At 44.3% G+C, this 21,053-nt stretch overlaps 1 protein-coding gene across 1 annotated transcript; it reads left to right on the plus strand.

Annotated features, from left to right (window-relative positions):
* Window positions 1–6: 6 nt before the first annotated feature.
* Window positions 7–12,407, plus strand: MZT1 (mitotic spindle organizing protein 1). Its single transcript, XM_040991303.1, has 3 exons — window positions 7–140; window positions 4,933–5,078; window positions 10,650–12,407. Exons 1-3 carry the CDS (start codon window positions 62–64, stop codon window positions 10,671–10,673), a joined length of 249 nt encoding a protein of 82 aa, XP_040847237.1. The 5' UTR covers window positions 7–61; the 3' UTR covers window positions 10,674–12,407.
* The last annotated feature ends 8,646 nt before the right edge of the window (window positions 12,408–21,053 follow it).

Raw genomic sequence — 21,053 nt, forward strand, 5'->3', positions numbered from 1 at the left:
AAGAAAGACAGGCGCTCCAGTTCCGGGTCAAGCCGCTCTGCCGCCTCCCTGGGCCTCCGCCATGGCGAGCGGCAGCGGCGCCGGGGCGGCGGGGGCGGCCGCGGCGGCCAATCTGAACGCGGTGAGAGAGACCATGGACGGTGAGTGCCCCCCCATGGCGGTGCCGGACGTGGTCTCCGAGGCCTCCCCACCCCGGCGGCGTGGCGAGCCCAGGGAGGACTTGCGGTGGCCGTCCTGCCTGGAGGGGCATCTCCGAGGGTCTGAGGGAGGGCGTCGCCGGGGCCTCCGGGCTGATGGGCGCATCCCCGGAGGGTGGTCCCTCAGGCCCCCCGCACGCCTGCCCGTTGCCCGCGCGCGCGCGCCGGACGCCACCCGCCCCCGCTGCCCCGCGCCCCGGCCGGTGCCCGCACGCGTCCAGTGCCCGCGGGACGCTGCGGATGACTTCCTTGGCGACCCCGGATTCCAGTGGACCCTGTGTTAGGATCCCCCGTAGGTTAGTCCTGGCCTGTTTTGCACCCCGAGGCCAGCGGCGGTAAAGCCTACACGTGGGTCCTTGTTGATGTCTCCTAGCATATTAATTTCGTAGATGGATTTATGTTTGTGGAAATTGATGCATAATGAGCATTATCTTGTATCTTGTAAGTCTGTGTGTTTTGAGCAGGCCGGGGGAGACTGGGGCCTAAGGTCTAATCTGTGTTGGCTGCAGTTGTATCCCGAAAGCTGCAGTGTAGTACCGCTTTATAAACCAGGCAGTAAGTTTAAGAGTTACAGCCTAGAGAGAATGTATTCATTCCATTTGATTACCCCTGCAAAGGTCTGTCAGCCAGACAAACCAACAGCCCCTGTTCACTAAGGCTTTTCCATTCTTGGATTTGACTGTCTCAGTCCCTCCTGTCACAACTGGATTTCCTTGCCACTCGTGCTCTGCTCTTCTAAATCCCATTGTATATTCAACCAGAGTCTCTAAAATGTTGATTTCATCTTTATGTACTTCTCAATTTAAAATTTTTTAAAAAACATTATGTTTTGTTTTCATTGGAAAGGCAGATTTGTAGGAAGGAGAGGCAGGGAAAGATCTTCCATTCTTTGCTTCACTCCCCAAGTGACCGCCACAGTCGGAGCTGAGCTGATCATAAGTCAGGAGCCTGTAGCCTCTTCCAGGTCTCCCACACTGGTGTAGGGTCCCAAGGTTTTGGGCCATTCTCGACTGCTTACCCACACCACAAGCAGGGAGCTGGATGGGAAGTGGGGCAGCTGGGACATAAACTGATGCCCATATGGCATTGTCTGCACTTGCATGTGGAGGGTTAGCCAGTTAGCTATAGTGCCAAACCCCCTATAGCTTCCACAAGTACTAAACAAAAAAGTTAAAGATTTATTTATTTACTTACTTACTTATTTATTTGAAAGGCAGAGAGAGAAGTCTGCTTTTTTAAATGGCCACAACTGGACCAGATCCATTAAAAGCCAGAAGCTGAGCACCCCCTCTTGACCTCTCATATGAGTGGCAGGGGCCCAAATCCTTGAGATGCCCTCTGCCTCTTTCACTGGCGTATTAGCAGGGAGCTTGAATAATATCTCAAAAACAGGGATAACAAATGGTTGTTTATTTATAAACAAGAACAAGTGGTTAAGGGGGCGGGGGATAGTCAGAGGAGCCAGATTAGCAGGGATAAAGGTTACTTTTCAACTTGAAGCAACCAGTTAAATCCAGGTAAAACATATAGAACTGGTTTTCAAGACAGCAGTAGTCAGGCATCAAAGGGCAGCCATCCTGGAGACTGGAAATGAAGCGAGCTGTGTGGTCATTCGCACTCGCTGCCTTCTGCGTTCTCAAGCCATGGTGCAGCATGGGATGCCAAGGACAACACAGATGGCAATGCGCAGTGTGCACAAACAGCTTCCCAGGCTGGGGGACCAGGGCAGGCAGTGTACAGGAGGGAGGAGCCTCGTAGAATTTTGGAGCTCTCTCAACAGCATTCAGCAGAGTGTGGGTTAGCAGGCGTATGAGAGAAGTACCCAGAAAGCTAGATAAAAACCTTCCACAAGGATTAGAAGGAATAGTACACCATGCTCATACAAAGATGAGAGCTAATAGCAACCAGGCAGAGTGACTGAATGCCATCATTTGGGGCCAGCATGGTGGCTTAGCAGTTAACACTCTGCCTGCAGTGCCAGCAGCTCACAAAGGTACCATTCAAGCCCTGGCTGCTACACTACCAATCCAGCTCCCTGCTAATAGCCTGGGAAAGCAGCGAAGGGTGGCTCGAGTCCTTGTGCCTGTGCACCCATGTGGGAGACCCAGAAGAAGCTCCTGGTTCCTAGCTTTGGGCCAGTTCAGCTCTGGCTGTTGCTGTCATTTGGATGGTAAATTAGCAAGTAGATTTCTCTGTGTGTGTGTCTCTCCTTTTTTTCTCTGTAAAATCTGCCTTTCTTATCAAGATAAATAAATCCTTTTTTTAAAAAAGGAAAAATTCCATAATTAACAAGATATTTGTAGAATACAGAGCTTTCCTCCGTAGTGGGGAGCACTTTACCTTGCATCAAACAGGGCTCTGGTTCTGTGTAGCAAATCTGAAAAGTAAGACCCAAAAGGATTAAACTCTTTACAGATACCACACCTTTTCGCAAACCGTAAGAATACAGAACTACAAAACATCTGGAACAGGTGTTTAGCTCAGCGGAATCAGTGGCAGCTTGGGGCCTGCAGTCCATATTGGAGTGACTGGTTCAGGTGCTGGCTGCTTGGTGCTTCCACCCAGCTTCTTCCTGCTGTTTGGGCAGCAGATCTTTTTGTGGCCCAAGTACCTAGATTTCTGCCCCACAACTGGAAGACTTATCTAACCAATATCTTTCTTCCCCATAGCCCCATTCTGTTGTTAAAATACACAAATCTTTTAAAAGGAGGAACACAAAAAATGTCTCGCACCAAACCAAATAAAGTGAACATCTTTAGCATCTAATTTGAGCTTACTAGATATGCAAAGCAGTTTAAGAAATGACTTCTGATAATAAAGGAAAAAGTCAGTTAAGACAGGTATAAAGATAACCATGATAGAATTGGACAAAAACATTAAAAACATTGGAACTGTATTCCACATGTTTAAAACATGTAGTGGCAACCTAGATGAAAAATACATTTTAAAGACTAATTGAACTCTTGGAGATGAAAATGAGTGTGACTGTCTGGTGTGACAGTAGAAAGCATCAAATTCTAAACATTACGATTGTTACAAAAATCACTTTGTACTTCTAGTTTCTCTATGCTAGTGCTTCTTGTGCCAGAGTTTAGTAAGCCACAATAACGTACGATGCTGTAAGACTGAAGGTGGGAAATGTTAGCTTTCATATTTATTATTAGATTTACCAAGTATGGTTACTTTGTGAAGTTGTTATAAAGGTTGCTACACACTCTTAGTGACTTGGCAGTTCTTCCAATCATACATCTTAATGAAATAAATTGCACAGGTACTTAATGATAATATTATTTTATGATGGAAACATAAGCACCTTAAATCCTAAATTAGAGTGCCAGAGACCAGCTCCAGCTGACTGAGAGCTTGCAAAGGATGCGTGGATCGGCGAGATGACAGGAAGAGATAAGACGCGGACCACTAGGGCTTGATGATCACAATGGACAACTCAGAAAAGTTGCCTTCTTTATTTATACATAAATCATCACAAGCTTTCGCACAACATCCAATTGTTTCATTTTTCATTACATCATGGTTATGAAAGTGCAAGAAGCAATCCTAAAAAATATTTTTCTATTTCAAAGAAAACATTTTTAACAAACCATTACTCATTGAAACCTGCAATCACCTGGCTGAAGCCAGGAACTCCACGGTTGGCATAGATTCTTTGCTAAATCTTATAATCAAATCATGCATTAATTACGGTCACCTTCACTTAGTGCTGATTCAATTGTTTTTCATTCTTTTGTTAAAGGGCAGTGAAAGGGATCAAGGCAGCTCAGCCAATCTACAAACAGAGGGCCTTTACAAGAAACTTTCTTTCATCTATATAAACTGTTTTCTTTCCTTAAATACAAATGCCAATATAAGATAGAAATTTTTATAAACTGTTTCTTTCCCTAAATGTAAGTGCCAGTATAAGATTGAGATTTTAAGCCATTTTCAGGGGGTTTTGTTTTGTTTCCTTGTAGAAGATGCCCCATATATTTTTGCTTTCTTGTGGTAAGAAACTAAAATGCTTCATATCATATGTTGTAACAGTTCGAGGTGTATGGTAAACAAATTTTTTGTACCTCCATGATTGCCATCTATTCCAGGATATTATAAAGCCATTTCTTAAGGAAAACATTACTTATACTAGGACAAACTTCAGGACAAAAGTGGGCACATAACAGGATGTTTGGAAACATAGTGGGCTCAGTTGTACTATTGTATACTTTTAGCTGTGTGTCATAGCCTTACCATTACTAAAGGTGTCTTTATCATAACATGATTGATCAATTTGAGGTGTCATACCAGTTACAGGAATCACTTCACATTAGCAGAAAAACAACAACAGTACCCTCAGAAGAATTCTATGAAACATCAGAGAGGTGATTGAGTTCCATACAATGAGGTGAGGCAGCAATGAGGTGACCAGAGACATTCTGCCGGGCCTTGCCTCGCAGCCAGAAACTCCTCGCAGCCTTGCTAACTTGCTAACTGAGCTCATCATACACCCATGCCATCCGACCCAACTGCACAGCTCCCCACAGCAGAGTAGCTAAGAAACTTCTGTAAAATAGACTGTGCAACAAGTGAGGGAAGACAGTATTGCCTGCTGATTCCCAACTCCCTGGATCCTGTGCGAAATGCTCGGTATTACACAGTCATACACGAGTTTTAAAAATTACCACGTAGAAATTTTAAATGTTTCAAATTCGTATTTTTAATTTTAACTTTCCTGATTGTTTTTCAGTTCTGCTTGAGATTTCAAGGATTTTGAATACTGGCTTAGATATGGAAACCCTGTCTATATGTGTGCGACTTTGTGAGCAAGGGATTAACCCAGAAGCTCTGTCATCGGTTATTAAGGAGCTTCGCAAGGCCACTGAGGCACTGAAGGTCAGATACTTCTTACTTAACTTCTAAACAAAGCTGTTTGGGTTAGAAAATAGTTGACAGTTGTATGGAAAGTCTTAGTTGAAGAGTGTTAGAATAGCTGTCAGCTCCATCAGGGTACGTTGTAAAAATCGAGCTTAGTAGTTTATGTTCAAATCACAACAATGACTACTGTCATGGTTCCTGTTAACTTTCCCAAAGACCTTAACTGTGTTTGGATTTTTCCTGAGTATTAAGTAGTTGTGTCTGCTCTTTAAAAAGATATATTCTTGTTCTGAGAATAACCTTATTTAGGCCTGATGTCTGCAGATACGATCAAATTAGGATGAGGTATACTGTATTCCAGTAGATCTGATCCAATAATTGGATGTCCTTGCAAGTGGGAAGATCGGACCCAGAATGAGACAAAGTTGAAGGCCGTGTGACAGTGGGGGCGGAGTTTAGCGGTGAGGCGTGCCACATAGGAGAAAAGTGAGGATTGTTGGCAGCCATCAGAAACTAGGAAGAGGGAAGGAGGATCTGCCCTTAGAGCCTTCAGAGGAGGGTCTGACTGCTACCTTGACTGGATTGCTGGCTTCCAGAAGTGTCGAAGAATGTGTACCCACTCTATGGTATTCTTGTATGGCATTCTTCTAAGTATCATACCAGTTTTAGTCCTGAGAAGTAAGATACCGAAATAGAAATACTTGAAAATGTGGAAACAGCTTTGGAATCGGGTAACGCATAGGCTGGAAAGTCTTTCAGGTACTTGATGGAAAAGTTAAGACTGCCCAGGAGGTTGGAGGACCTGTGGTTGCTAAAGGCAATTCTGGTGAATGCTCAAAAAGAAGGAGAAAGCTTAAATATTTAACTGGGGAAATTTCTAAGCAGAAGTGTGGAAGTTACAGTCAGTTTTCTCCTTGTTGTTTCTTTATTTGTACTTCTTTTTTTTGTTTGTTTTCTTTTTAATATTCGTTTGCACAGCTGAAAGGGATGCAGGCCCATGTAGTGTCTGTCAGGAGTGTTGAGGCACGGAGGAAGGTGGAGAGAACAACTGCTCCTTGCTGTCACATTACATCAGCACCCAGGGACAGCATTTGATGACACCTTAGAGACCCTGATGTTGGGAGGATTATCAGAAGTGGCTCTGACGATTCCGAGGTGGTGTCAGCTTTGTTGCAGTAGTGTTGAGAAAATCTTTCCAAGATCTGTTGGGTGACCAAGCCAAGAGAGGTTCGTCAACGGACCCAAGAACATGTTGCAAAGCTTAGACAGGAGAGAGGTGTAACGTGTTCTGTTTTCCATCTTCCAACGAGACAGTGGATGTCTTCTGCTAGCCTAGATGAGCTGGCTGTCACGTCTCCTGTGGGCATCTTGGCATGCTGTCCACTGCACAGGCATCAGCAACTGAGGAGGCCCAGTCCCAAGACATGCACCCCAAGGTTGTATAACATATACTGTGATTTTCTCTGTAGCCGGGCCCTGAGTGCAGCAATCTAGTTGGAGAGTCCCCCAACAAACTTCGCCTAGGGTGACCTCCGAGGTGACTCATGTGCCAGGATCAAATTTGGTTCGTCACTGCACCAGCCAACACAGATGTTGGTGGATGCAGCTGCCTGGTCAGTTTCACCTGCATCACCATGTCTAATGTGAACTGATGGGTACTGTGGCCTAGCCCAGCCCAGACCTCCACGGGCCTGGTCCTCATGCACACCAGTGGCTGCAGTGGCCTGGTTGAGTCAGTCCCCAGTAACCTCCCCTAGGCCCACCTCTCCACCCCCTGGTTTTTGCATGTGCCAGCATGTGCTGCAGCCTTGCCCATCCCTTATTCCATTTTGCTCTCATGCGCATGCATGACTGCTATGGCATAGGCCAGCCTGCCCCCAGCCCTGGCTCTAATGCTCACCAGCAGGAGCTACAGCCTAGCAGAGGAGTGCCCACCATTCCCCTACCAGGCCTGCTCCCAGCACTGGATCTGGTGCCTGCCAGTGGGTATTGTGATCTCAGGGTTTAAAACTGCCAGCAGACCCTGAGGTCACTGAAGGCAAGGAGATATTGTTCTTCAACTTGAAGAACCACCAGAGACAAGCTGGTGAGGAATGTCTGTTTCTTCAGCACAAATTCCGGATTTTAAAGGTTAAAGGAGGAAAGGGTAGGAGGGTGTATTCAGGCAGTCTCTCTTACCCTTCCCACCACACCAGTATTGTGATTGGTAAAAGGCACGCCTATTCCCTTTGACCTTCTAGTCATGTCAGAGGTCATTTTCTGCATGGAAGCTGTGCCTCAGGCCAGGTCAGGTAAGCTCTAAGCCATGTGCACCAGATAGCAGGTAGAGACCCGGCAGCAATTGCCCACACTGCAGTCCGGCCTGACATGGCTTACACTCAGTCCTAGCACTTGCTAGTTGGAGCTGCACCCATTCTGGCTTTCTCTTAGTCCAGTGGGTTCAGTATCATAGCCCATCTAACCCTATACTCAGACCCAGCCACATGCTGGCCAACAGTTTCTATAGCCCGCCCCCCGGCCACCCCAGTCCCAGTGCTCAAGCTTACCAGTGGAAGCAGTGGCCCAGAAGGGTTGTCTCTGAAATTTCCCTACCAGACCAGTTCCAAGTGCTGGTTCCTGTGCATGCCAGCTGGTACAGCAGCCTGGCACGGCCCTAGCCCTCATGTGAACTGGTGGGTGTTAAGTTCCAACCCATCCTGGATGGCACCCTTTTTGGCTCTTGCTCATGTAGTGTATGCTGTAACTGTAACCTAGCCTGACTTGGCCACCTTCCCTCCCTCCCCCTCCGCTCCTACCCACCCCTGGTTATTGTGCTCCCCAGTGGGAGCTGTGCCCTAGCAGAGGAGTTCCCCAAGTGCCCCTACCACGCCTGTTCCCAGCCCCAGATCTCACATGTGCCAGCAGGTGCTGTGGCCCTGCTTGGCATGGTCTGCCTTCAGTCCTGGCCTTTGCTTGTGCCAGTGGGTGTTACGACCTGCCCAACCCAGTCTCCTCCCAGCCCCAGCTTCCAGGTGTCAGTTGAGTTCTGTGGTCCATCCTGGCTCAGCCCACCACTGCCCCCAGCTCTCCATGTAGATTTGTGGGTGCTGCAATACCACAGAGGCAAGCCCACAAGTCCCCTACAGAATCTGCCTCCAGATTCGGTTCTCTTGCATTCTGGTGGGTGCTGTGGCCTAGCCTGTTGAGGCCTAATCCCTGCTCCATTGCTCACAGGTTGGCATTGCAGCCTAACCCAGCCAGGCATGCCCCGAGCCCCAACTTTTATGTATGCCAGTGGACCTTGGGTGATGCTACGTGGCCCAGCCCAGGTCTCCCACATGTGCGGGTGCCTTGGCTTGACTCAGATGTGTCCTCCATTTTCCACCCTCTAAACCACTCCATCTCAGCTCCCTCACCTACCTGCAGGTGCTGTGGCCTGGTCCGTAGAATCCCACAGAAGTCATTCCTCCCCAGCAATCATGCCCTCAGCTGCCCCCCTCCAGCTTGTGCCCACATCCCCCTCCCTGGGTAATCCGCAGCCCCACCCCCACCCATGCCTAAGGGCTAGGGTGGTGTAGCTCAGCCAGGCCCAGCATTCCCTGCCTTCCCCACATAACTTTAAAAAAAAAAAGAAGAAAAAGAAAAAACTAGCAACTATACTGGTACACTGGCATAGTTAACACAAATTTGGTATTAACCAGGCCCAGAATGCCTGCCAGTGGCTGGCTGCTGTCCTTCCAGCAGTGTAACATATGCCTAGCTACAGTGCAGCCTGGGCAGTGGCCTGCAGCTAGGGCATGTGAGAAAAATAAGAAATGAGGGAAGAACTACTAAAAGACAAAAAGAACCAGCTCAAAAAATTCCAGCCTATCTAGAATTTTAACCTCCAGAACTGTTAAAGAATAGTTTGTTTTGGGCCCAGTGCAGTAGCCTAATGGCTAAAGTCCTCACTTTGCATGCACTGGGATCCCATTTGGGTGCCGGTTTGTATACTGGCTGCTACACTTCCCTTCCAGCTCCCTGTTTGTGGCCTGGGAAAGCAATAGAGGATGGTCCAAAGCCTGGGGACCCTGCACCTGCGTGGGAGACCCGAAAAAGCTCCTGGCTGCTGATGGACTCTGCTCTGGCCATTGCAGCCACGTGGGGAGTGAATCAGTGGACAGAAGATGTTTCTTCCTGTAAATCCGCCTTTCCAATAAAAAGCTTTTTTAAGAAAAAAGCTTTTTTTTTTTTTGGTTAAATTTTAAGCCATGCAGTTTATGGTATTTTATGGTGGGGGCCCTGGTATCTGGCACCAGTCTTAGTACTGGGAAGTGGGGTGCTACCATGACAAAGTACTTACAATGTGGAAGTAGCTGGAGGCTGGGTGAGGAATGTGTAAGAGACTCAGCTGTCTTAACACAGACACTGCCAGCTTATATAAGATTACAGGTGGCTGTGGGCAGGAAGCAGCTGAGTATATGTAAGAACAGGGAAAGGAGAAGCTCAGCCCAGAGAAACAGCTTTCTGCTGCCTTGATCCAGAAGGGCTGCCTGTTTTCCTGTCCAGAGAAGCCATCACCTCTCAGCTGCCAAGGTTGAAACAGGAGTCCGGCCCTGTCCCTCAGCCTTGCACATCTTTCTGCTTTCCCCGTGTACGTTGACTTAACTGCGGCTTCAGGAAAGTCTGTGGAAACTGTTCCAACACAGTGATTTCTTTTATTCCTAAGAAAATGGAACTACAGTAAGTTATTTTCCTTTAAAAAAATTTATTTTTATTGTAAAGTCGGATATACAGAGAGGAAGATCTTGCAGCCGATAATTCACACCCCAAGTAGCTATGATGGCCAGAGCTGTGCTGATCCAAAGGCAGGAGCCCAGAGCCTCTTCCAGGTCTCCCCCATTGGTGCAGGGTCCCAAGGCTTTGGGCCGTCCCCCACTGCTTTCCCAGGCCACAAGCAGGGAGCTGTCTGGATGGGAAAGGGGGCTTCCAGGATTAGAACTGCTGCCCATATGGGATCCCGGCACTTTCAAGGCGAGGACTTTAGCCACTAGGTTACCACATGAGGCCCAATTATTTTCCTTTTTTAAGATTTTTGTAGGGGGTGGAAAGTCAGATTTACAAAGAGGACGAGCTTCCATCTACTGATTCATGCCCCAGGTGACTGCAACAGCTTGAGCTGAGCTAAACCAAAGCCAGGAACCAGGAGCCTTTTTTGGGACTCTCACATGGGTGCAGGGTCCCAAGGCTTTGGGCCGTGCTCGACTGCTTTCCCAGGCCATGAGCAGCGAGCTGGATGGGAAGCAGGGCTGTGGGGATTAGAACTAGTACCCATATGGGATCGTGGCGTGTTCAAGGCGTAGCCAGTAGGCCACAGCACGGGGGGGGGGGGGGGGGGGGGGGGGGGGGGGGAGCTCGCTCTCTTCAGTGGCATGAGTTTCTCTTTCTGTGTCTTTCTCTTCCTTTCCAAAAAAGAAAAGAAAAAAAAATGGTCCCCCCAAATTGTGAGATTGTTTTCAGGCATATGAATTACGGGATTGTTTTAGGAATGGTTGTTGATGACAGTACGCTGTTATCTCCTTGATGTCTCCTTTTCTACAGTTTTAATGAACTTTTCCTTTCTTGTTCTAGACTGCTGATAATATGACTAGCTGACTTTCTGGAGAAATCCTGATGACGTGTGTCAAGCTCTGCGAGAGGATTTGAAGGTTGCATCGTAGTCAAGAGTGAACGGTGAAATTACTGCATGCAGCAGCGTAGGAAAATGTTCTTTTAAAGAATAAAAAACCATAGCTTTATAAATCAGTGAAAAGTGACTCACAGAAAGAACCATCAGATATGTTTGCATCTTATCTCATTCACTTTTTTTTGAACTATCACAATGCTTTGGCATTGCAGTGTTCATATTTGCGTATTCCTTGTTTATAACTCTGATGGCTTTAATTTTCTGAGCAGTCTGTGCGTCAGATGTGCACATGTGCGGCGCCTGCTTGAGTGCAGGGGAAGCCATCAGTACTGACGCTGTGACTCGTTGACATTTCCATTATAAACTTTAATTTGAATTGTTTATGTGTAATAGCTGTGGATTTATGTCGGATTGGGCTGAAAGTTGACAGGATTTCAGCCACCATTTGAATTTTCATTTAGATTCGTTATGTATATCAGAATGTTGTTTTGTGAAAAGCATAGAAAACATTTCTTGTAATGTGTGCTCTTTACCAATGAATACTTACTTTTTCAAACAGGTTTTGGCCAGTGATAGAGCGAAAAGGCCATTTTTTATATTAGTTGAAAAGTAAAATTTTTAGAAACAGATTTACAAAATGCTGACAGTACTTAGCTTAGTATTATAGTTTGAGTCATTTAATAAGAATTTTAGTTAGGGGTGTTTCTCTTTCAATTTTTTTACCCATAAAACTGGAGTTATTCTATAAATTAACACCTAAGGAAATGTAAAGAGTAAAACAGTTCATATGCACAATTCATTTTTGCTTTTATCATATAAAAGTATTTGGAATGTTTACTTTCCACTAAGTCTTGAGTGGTTACTTAATCACTAGATGGGTGGTATGTGAACAGATATATTTTCTGAAGATTAAGGGTTTCTAGTATTGAAGCAAAAATTAAATGTTCTGCATCAGGAGTTACAAATACTACATTCTAAAGTCATTTTATGTGATTATGTTTACCCTTAAAGTTACAACCAAAATTGTGACGCAGTGGTAAATTTTAGAAAATTTTTCAGTGTGTTGATTCTTTCCATGTAACAGAATCGGAATGGAAATTTTTTTTTTTTTTGCAAGACTAGTAAAAATTGAATTTGATTTTATTATTTCCCAAATTTTATATTTTGTTACATACCATCTAGATGATAATAAAAGCATTCATCCTTTATTTGCATTTTCTGTTTTACAGATGAGCTGATGAATTTCAAAGGGTTAATATTTGAATAATAACTTTTTCTTTTTTTAATTTATGCTTTTGGTCATTTTGACTTTTTAAATGCTTATTATCTTACACTGGATATAATCTGTCATTGACAGAAAAGTTGGGGAGACAATAAGAACTTGTGACAAATCATTCAGATAATTAACACTGCAGATAACAGAAAGCATCAGAGACCACTTGTCCTACTTGAGAATTTGTATGTATTTCTAGGCTTTAAAAATTATCATTTTATTTATGACTGTATATTAAACTATTTATGAAATAGTTAGGAAAATATATTGAGGGATTATGTTTGCAGAAGACTTCATTAATGCGTCACATTTCTTAAATGTAAACATATATTTTTAATGCATACTTAAGTAATGTTTAAGAAACTGAATAAAATTATACAGTTGCAGTGTTGTGCATGTTGTCAGTGAAAAAATAAAGCCATTTTGTGGATATTGGCATTTACTTCTGGTTTAATCTGTTTCTGTGAATTCAGTTACGGTTCTATAGGTAACCTATAGATATCCAAATGCTTGTTATGTGTGATTGAATACTATCTAAAGACAGGTTGTATAATTTACAACCTATGTTAGGCTTGACCTGAAAAATGGAATACTTTTCCCCAACAGTGAAAGGAGATAGCTCTGTGAACACTGGCAAAGCTGAAAGTTAATAGTTCAAGTAAGTGTGAGGTTGTGTGATAATACTTCAGAGAGTTTATAGAAAAGCAAATTTTAAAGATGCTTATTTTGCTGTAGAATTTTTCCATGCATAATTTTCTTTTAAGGATTTATTTGTTTTCGTTGGAAAGATTTACAGGGAGAAGGAGGTACAGAGAGATCCTCCATCCACTGTTTCCTTCCCCAAGTGGCTGCAACTTATCTGAAGCCAGGAGCCAGGAGCTTCTGGATCTCCCACGTGGGTGAGGGTCCCAAGGCTTGGTGTCATCATCTACTGTTTTCCCAAGCCATGAAAAGGGAACGGAATGGGAATTGGAGCATCTGTGTGGGGAGCTGTAGAGAGCCTGCAGCCCACACCCTAGACAGACAGGCGCCGAACTGCTGCTTCCTGCTGTGGTAGAAAAAACAAGTCACAGGAAGTCTGCTGTGATTGGCCCAGGGGTGCGTGGATGGCGCGTGGACAGCGCGTGATCTGTGTGAGGATCGGCCTGCCCACTGCGTGCACAGGTGACCTTTACGTTGATTGGCCAGGTTACCCAATATATAAGGGAGCCAGAGAACCGGAGAGAAAGAGAGAGAGAGAGTGCACCTCGGAGAGAGGGAGAGAGAGCGCGCCTGGGGGGGGGGGAGCGCGCCTCGGGGAGAGAGAGCAGGAGAGAGCGCCTCACCAAGATGTAGCTGCTGCGCGCCTTGCGATGTGGCGGCTGCATGGCGGCCGCTGTGCAGCCGCTGCGCACTGGTTTTGCTGTGTCATCTCTACAATAAAGGTTCCACAAAGACAACGAGTGTCTGGGTTTGACTTGCTGGCCAAGGGACCCCTACATCTGGTGCCTGTGACTCGGATAGGTAAGTGTAACTACAGGTAAGCCGTAGCTGGGGATAAGAGCCCAGGGAGCCGCAGAAGCGGGGAGTGTAAAACGGAACTGAGGAGAGACTCAGGGAGCCGCAAAAGCGGGGAGTGTAAAACGGAACTGAGCAGAGACTCAGGGAGCCCTGCACCCGTGTGGGAAACCATGAAGAAGCTCCTAGCTCCTGGATTTGGATCGGCTCCACTCCAGCCATTGTGGCCACTTGGGGAATGAATCAATGGGTGGAAGATCTTGTCTCCTTTTTTTAAAATTTAATTTAATTTAATAATAATTATTATTATCATTTTATGATACAGTTCCATAGGCTCCTGGTATTTCCCTTATCCCAGTCCCAATTCCCTCCCCCACCCCACCTAGTTCCTCTGTATCATTGCTAAAGTGTGGTTCTTCGTACACAGTCATATGTCCATCATTGCGGGCATGGACAATGGCAGAGAGTCCAGCATCCTATTGTCAAGATATAGTAAACAATTTCATTGTAATTGGAAGCAGAAATGCATACCACACTGCATCCTCACATCTGGATGTTAGTCTCCATTTCACAGCTACTATACATCCCCTTAAATGAAAAGTCATGATACAAAATCAACAATAGAAAAATAGAAATTTACTTACTTTTATTACAAAGCCAGATATACAGAGAAGAGGAGAAATAGAGAGGAAGATCTTCTCTCCGATGATTCACTCCCCAAGTGAGCGCAATGTCCAGTCCTGTGCCAATCTGGAGCCAGGAGCAAGGAACTTCCTCCAGGTCTCCCACATGGGTGCAGGGTCCCAAAGCTTTGGGCCGTCCTCCACTGCTTTCCCAGGCCACAAGCAGGGAGCTGGATGGGAAGTGGGGCCATCGGGATTAGAACGGGCACCCATATGGGATCCTGGCGTGTTCAAAGCGAGGACTTTAGCTGCTAGGCCAAGGCGTTGGGCTCAACTCTCATAATTCTTCTATTAGGCCTCTTAATATTGTCTTTTAGTTCTTGAATACTTTTTTTGGCCTCATGCAGCTCTGCTTCCAGCTTTTTGTTTGCTTCCCCCTGATGACAGGAAATATCTTCCAATTCTGAGATTCTTCTGCTTGCTTCATTCTATTTTGGAGACTCTCCACTGTACTTTTAATTTGCTCTACTGTGTTCTTAATTTCTGATATATCAGTCTTGATTTGCTTTATTGCTGCTATTGCTTGCGTAAAATATTCCTTAAATTCTTTGAACTCTTGTATGTGCTTCTCATTGTTTATCAGAAGCTTTAAAATGAGTTTTCTGAATTCTGTGTCCCCCATTTTCTCAGTGTCTTCCTCAGCGAACTCTGAGGTTAGCATAGGGTTTGCTCCTTTGCAGGGGAGTTTTCAGTAATATTCCTTGTGCCTCTGTCTCTTCTTTTGCTCTTGGTCATTGTACTTCTGGTTAGCAGAGTCTTCTCCTTGGTGCAGGTTTCTAAATTGTGTCACCCACAGGTCTATAGTTTGATTTCACTTATTGCAGTTGGTACATAGCTCTTTGCTTGCAGCCAACTGTGCCACTCCCTCCAGCGAGTTCCAGGTCTGGGTTCTTATGTTAGATTTCCACAAAGAACTCCATAGCCCCAAATAAACATCTTAAAATACGTCTTCAATATGACACCATTTCAGCAAGAAGAAAACTGTATGACGGTTTAAAGAAGTATTTTGTTGCTATAGTTTTTGTCTGTTTAATCAAAAGGTGCCTGATGAGCAGGGAAAATGAGAACAGTGAAAATTGTTCCTGTTTTGAAAAAAAATGAAAACCGTGTATTTGTTGAAGTAATTATGTGATAAAAGTTCAGGAGACCTGTACCTAGACAGTGTATCAGGAGGATTTTCATTTGGAACCTAGATCTGGACCCTTGAAGTCCAGATATATTTTTCTTTAAGATTGATGTATCTGAAAAGCAGCAACAGATGGGGAGGAAGAGAAAGTTCTTCCATCTGCTGATCTACTCTGCACATGCCACAACAGCCAGTGTGGACCAGGGCAAAGCAGAGAGCCAAAAGTTTTATCCAGGTCTCCCATGAGCATATGGGTCATCTTTCATCTTCCACTTCCTTCGTAGCAAGGAACTGGGTCAGAAGTGTGGCAGTCAGGACTCTAACCAACACCCACTGGGGATGCCAGTATTGCAAATGGCAGCTAGCCTACTGTGCTCCAGTGCCAACTCATGGAAACGTACTTACGCTACAAGGCTCACTTTTTAAAATCTCTGAATGCATTTATTTTGAAAATTAAAAGGTATGTAACTACTGAAGTGAAAAACATTTGCCATAGCTTTAAAAATAATTACAAATTGGGGCCTGGAGCGGTAGCATTGCGGCGAAAGTCCTTGCCTTGCACATGCCACGATCCTATATGGGCAGCGGTTCTAATCCTGAAGACCCTGCTTCCCATCCAGCTCCCTGCTTGTGCCCTGGGAAAGCAGCAGAAGACAGCCCAAAGCCTTGGGACCCTGCAGCCATGTGGAGACCTGGAAGAAGCTCCTGGCTCTTGGCTTTGAATGGGCACAGCTCCAGCTGTTGTGGCCACTTGGGGAGTGAATCATCAGGTGGATGATCTTCCTCTCTTTCTCTCCTCCTCTCTGTATACTGACTTTCCAATAAAAAAAAATCTTAAAAAATTACAAATTGAATGATGTAAGCTTTATGTTTTGTTAAGTATTGTCTGTGATTAAACTCAGTATCACAGGCATCATGAGTTCTTCAGAGTTTGTGGAAACTCAAAACATATTCAATTTTTTTGATGCTTAAAATTTTTAATATCTTGCAATTTTTAGATAATAAACTTTTTCCTTGAACTTTTAGACAACTCTGATATGCATGGGTTTCAACCTTTTTATGCCAAAGTAATGTTGTATTTTAATTCTATTTTTCATAAACTTTCTGAAGTGTCCTTGTACAACATAGAACTGAATTTCCTCTAGATGTTATGAAGGGGATTAGAAAAGTAATGAAACCAATTAACTTCTCCATTAGGGTATTTATGACATTGTATTTATTTTTTTATAGTATAGATTTTAAATGTTTATTTTTCATCCACTTGAAAGAGTAAGAGAGATCCTTCATCCTCTGGTTCACTCCCCAAAAGTCTGCAAAACAAGGCTCAAAAACTCCATTCAGGTCTCCCACCTGAGTGACAGCACTGGAGCAGGATAAGAAGCAAAGTTGCCAGGACTCAGTGCTACCCTGCAGTACTGGATGTGGGGCATCCTAAGTGGTAGCCTAGCCTACCACACTACAATGCCCCTATTTATGCAATAGTCAAGGCAGTGTCCCATGTGTACCCCACTCACTGTTGGAGAAAATCCTCCTCCTTTCATCTCTAGCACTCACGTAGGTCAGTGCGGACAGAGGGACTTGGAGTCAGTTTTGATTCTGGGTACTCGCTTCAGTTTGCTCATCTATAGGCGGAGAGCAACAGCTCATAATGACGTGAAGCTTAAATGGGGTTGCTGCATGTAAAATCTAGAGTATCAACCAGCTTGCAGTAGGAACTTGATGTTTTATACAGATTGGACTTTATCTAGCAGTTTAATTTCAGGAGTAGCCCAATAATTCTGAAATGATAGATTTAAAATCTCCCAAGTTGTATCAGACCTAATGTTTTCGTAAAGCTTTATTTATATATATTCTTTTTGAAGATAAAATGAACTCTGCAAGTTTCTGCTCTGTTTTCCCTGGGAGACAGACAATAAGCATCCTGAGGGCAGTGGTGGGGCTCAGCCTGCCACCCAGCACATAGTAGATGCTCAATAAATAGTAGACTTGCCTCGTATCCTCCTCCACCACACACACTTTTTTTTAGACTTATGTTTTTTGTTTGAAAAGCAGAGTTACATATAAAGAAGGAGAGACAGCAAAAGATCTGGGTATGGCCTGGATGTTTACTCCCCAAATGGCTGCAATGGCCAGAACTGAGCCAATCTGAAGCCAGGAGCTTCTTCTGGGTCTCCCATGTGGGTAGAGGAGCTCAAGGACTTGAGCCATCCTCCACTGCTTTCCTAGGCCATAAGCAAGGAGCTGGATGAGAAGTGGAGCAGCCTGGACACGAACCAGTGCCCATATGGGCTGTTAGTGCCCCAGGCTGAGGATTAGCCTGTGTGCCACTGTGCCACCTCCTCCTTTCTAATATCAGAAAAGGGTACAAAGTTATATTTTACATGTTCAAAAAAAGAGAAGCTAACAGTTCAATACTCGAAACACACAAGACACGGAGCTGGATGCCAGACCTACATTACTCTGTGGTTTTCCAAACAACCTGATACAGTAGGTACTGAGATTCCAGTGTTACAGGTGAGGAATCAGGTCCTTCCCCCAACCCCCCCGACTGATCTGACATCAATATGTGCATGTAACATGCCCTCCTCTTACAATATCCTTCTTGTTCTCTCGCTTGACCAAGTCACATTCAGCCTTTACAAAGCAAAGCAATAGCATGGGAGGAAGTTCTGTCTCTGGTGTGTTTGTGTTTTCTCAGGAAAGGGGTTGGCAGCTTTTGTCCTGGACTATCTTCTCGATCATGCTTGGGTTGGCAAAGGAGCCAGAAACACAGAGAAGGTGTCTCCCAGCACGGAATGAGGCAGGTTTGTCTTCTGAAGAGGGTGAAGAAGGAACATGATCCTTCCAGGCGAGGTTCACTGTCTTAGAGAATGGGGTTCACTCTTTTAGAGAACAGGGATTTCTTTAAATTAGGGTTCCTCTACTGAGATACAGAACCTGGACAACACCTGATTGTTCTTCATCCTTAAAACCACAAGAAGGGGAAAAAACAGTGTGAAGGTGATACACTCGTGCTGCCTGCTGTGCTGTGAATAATAAGATCCCCGTTTCGGAGGGACGCCTTTGGGGATTCCCTGGGGATCCCCATCAGCTGATGGTGGTGTGCGTGAGTCACGAAGGGCAGCAAATCCAACCTGTTGAGTCATGGAAGCATGTGCAAATATTTTTGTTGTTTCATATCCGATCATACCCTCCTAAGGGATGGATACAGTCCCTTGCACTTCGTGTTTAGCATTTTTTTTCCTGGAAATTACTTTACAATTCCTTATGACAAAAATGCACTTGGTATCTATTAAGCATAGGACATTATGGACAAAATTTTTAGATAAGTATTCCCATTAATGGGGTGCCAGCTCTTTGAAGATGCACACACTCCCATAAACTTAAAAAAAGAGAGAGAGAGAGAGAGAGAGCTAACTCTGCATTTTCTTTTGTGTGTATGTGTGTTGTGTGATATTAGAGGGCTGGACACTGGGTGTCTGGGGTTAATGTGACCCCCTTGGGAGTCATGTATTCTTAATTTTTTTAAGCTTGCTTTTTTTTTTCTAAAGATTTATTTATTTTTATTGGAAAGGCAGATATACAGAGTGGAGGAGAGACAGAGAGGAAGATCTTTCATCCGATGATTCACTCCCCAAGCAACCACAACGGCTGGAGCTGAGCCAATCTGAAGCCAGGAGCTCTTCTGGGTCTCCCACATGGGTGCAGAGTCCCAAGGCTTTGGGTTGTCCTTGACTGCTTTCCCAGGCCACAAGCAGGGAGCTGGATGGGAAGCAGGGCCTCTGGGATTAGAACTGGCACCCATATAGGATCCCAGAGCGTGTAAGGTGAGGACTTTTAACCACTACGCTACTGTGTCGGGCCCATAAGCTTATTTTTTTTAAAGAGCACTAAGCAAGGAACATCTTCCACACCATCCTATCAGACTTGGGTTTTATTCTTTAGACAGAGGATGTGATGAATGATGTCTTGGCACTGGCGTGAAGGATAGACCAGAGCATGAGGGGTGGAAGGAGTCGAGGACAGCAGGGTGTAGGCTACCATGGCCATCTGGGAGAGAAGTGGAAAGGAACCAAATGAGCTGAAGTTGGGAAAAAGTAGATACGAGACATCATGAGGACGGACTGCACAGAAATTGAAGACTGTTCTTTTTGTCTGATTTTATATGTTTTTAATTTGTTATTTGAGGGGAAGAAGGAAAGAAAGAGAAGCAGCATTCATATATGCTTATTTACTCCCACAGTGCCTCGGCCAGAGGCACTCAGGTCTCCCATGTAGCAGGCAGGTGTCTGCTCCTGGAGACTTCATCTGGCGCCCCCTGAGGTGCACAGGAAGTTGGCTTGGAAGCAGAGGCAGGACTTGAACCCAGGCAGTCTGATATGGGATGTGGGCCTCCCTAGTCAGGTCTTAACCACTAGGCCAAATGCCTGCCCCTGGATGATTGATGTGATAGGTGATCATGAAGGTGACCTTGAGTTTCCCTTTTGGGGAGGAGACAAGATATTGCTAGTGATAATAGTGAACACTTATCCAATAAAATATCCTTCACTGAGAAGATCTCAAAATCCTTGGATTAATTTACCAATCCTTTCATGTTCTTTTTAATATTTTCACAATTAGAGACTTTTAAAAATAGGATAGGTAAACACTTAAGGCTCCTCAGGAAAATATTCTTTTCAGTGATTGTTAAGCTTTAGGGCCCATACTGGGTTACAAAGTCAATTTAAAATGTAAAAATGTTACCAAAGAAGTGCAATTGAATGCAGCCAAACAGAACGTAAGATAGAATAATGATGCTTACATGAGCATGACTACTTTGTGTCCTAGTATACACAGGTGTACTGGGTCCCAATGTCAAATGCCGTGTTTTCATATGAGTTGAAGGCTTAAGAGTTTCAAAGTCACTGATGTAGATGGAGCCCACCCAGTCATCTCCCCAGTTAATCCCTCCTCCACAAGTTTACGGGGTTAGTGTACGCACAGGGACAGAAAAGAGGAAGGGACTGAGGCATCTTTCATCACCTTGACAATGAACGACAGCCTAATTATAGAAACCATTGGATACTGATATCTTGTTTCAGAGTTGATGTCTTTGGTAAATTATATAGAAAGTGGGAAGTATCTTCTACATTTTTCTGTGCAGTCAAGTGATAGCATTGAGAGGGTGTAGGATCACACACATCTGGTCTACCTGCACTCCATGTGAGAATAGAAGAGAAAATATATTGTTTTGATTTCTTGAGATATTGAGTAAGACTTTGTTAAATATCTTAAGCCATTCAGATTTTAGAAATGTAGATTATGTATCTGCTTAGGTTTCATTTTTCCACTAGATGGCAGAAAAGGTACTTACAATGGAAATGATATCGTCATGTATTTAATCAATTCTGCAGCCTTTTAAACTATATTTAATTTCAGTTTGAACAGTAGAATAAGACAACTGATTATTCTATAACAAGTTTAATCATATAAAGCTTAAGATTAAAAAGAAAACTTTAAATTAGTTTGTATTTGTTTAAGTACACATTCATCCACACATTGCAGTTTAGACATAAAGGGTAGACTTCCCTTAGCTTTAGAATACTGCATGTTCCTTTTAAATCTACGTTATTAAATACAAGGTAGTACTTAAACACACTTCTAAATGAATGCAGAAACATTGTGCTACATTTGTATGTAATTAGGTGTTTAAGACATACTTAATTATGATATATTGAAGGTATTGATAATATATAAGTAAAAACGAGGTGGATACAACCATGATTATGTG

Source organism: Ochotona curzoniae, unplaced genomic scaffold, assembly GCF_017591425.1.
Source record: "Ochotona curzoniae isolate NIBS_2020 unplaced genomic scaffold, NIBS_Ocur_1.0 contig_64, whole genome shotgun sequence".
Taxonomy (NCBI): domain Eukaryota; kingdom Metazoa; phylum Chordata; class Mammalia; order Lagomorpha; family Ochotonidae; genus Ochotona; species Ochotona curzoniae.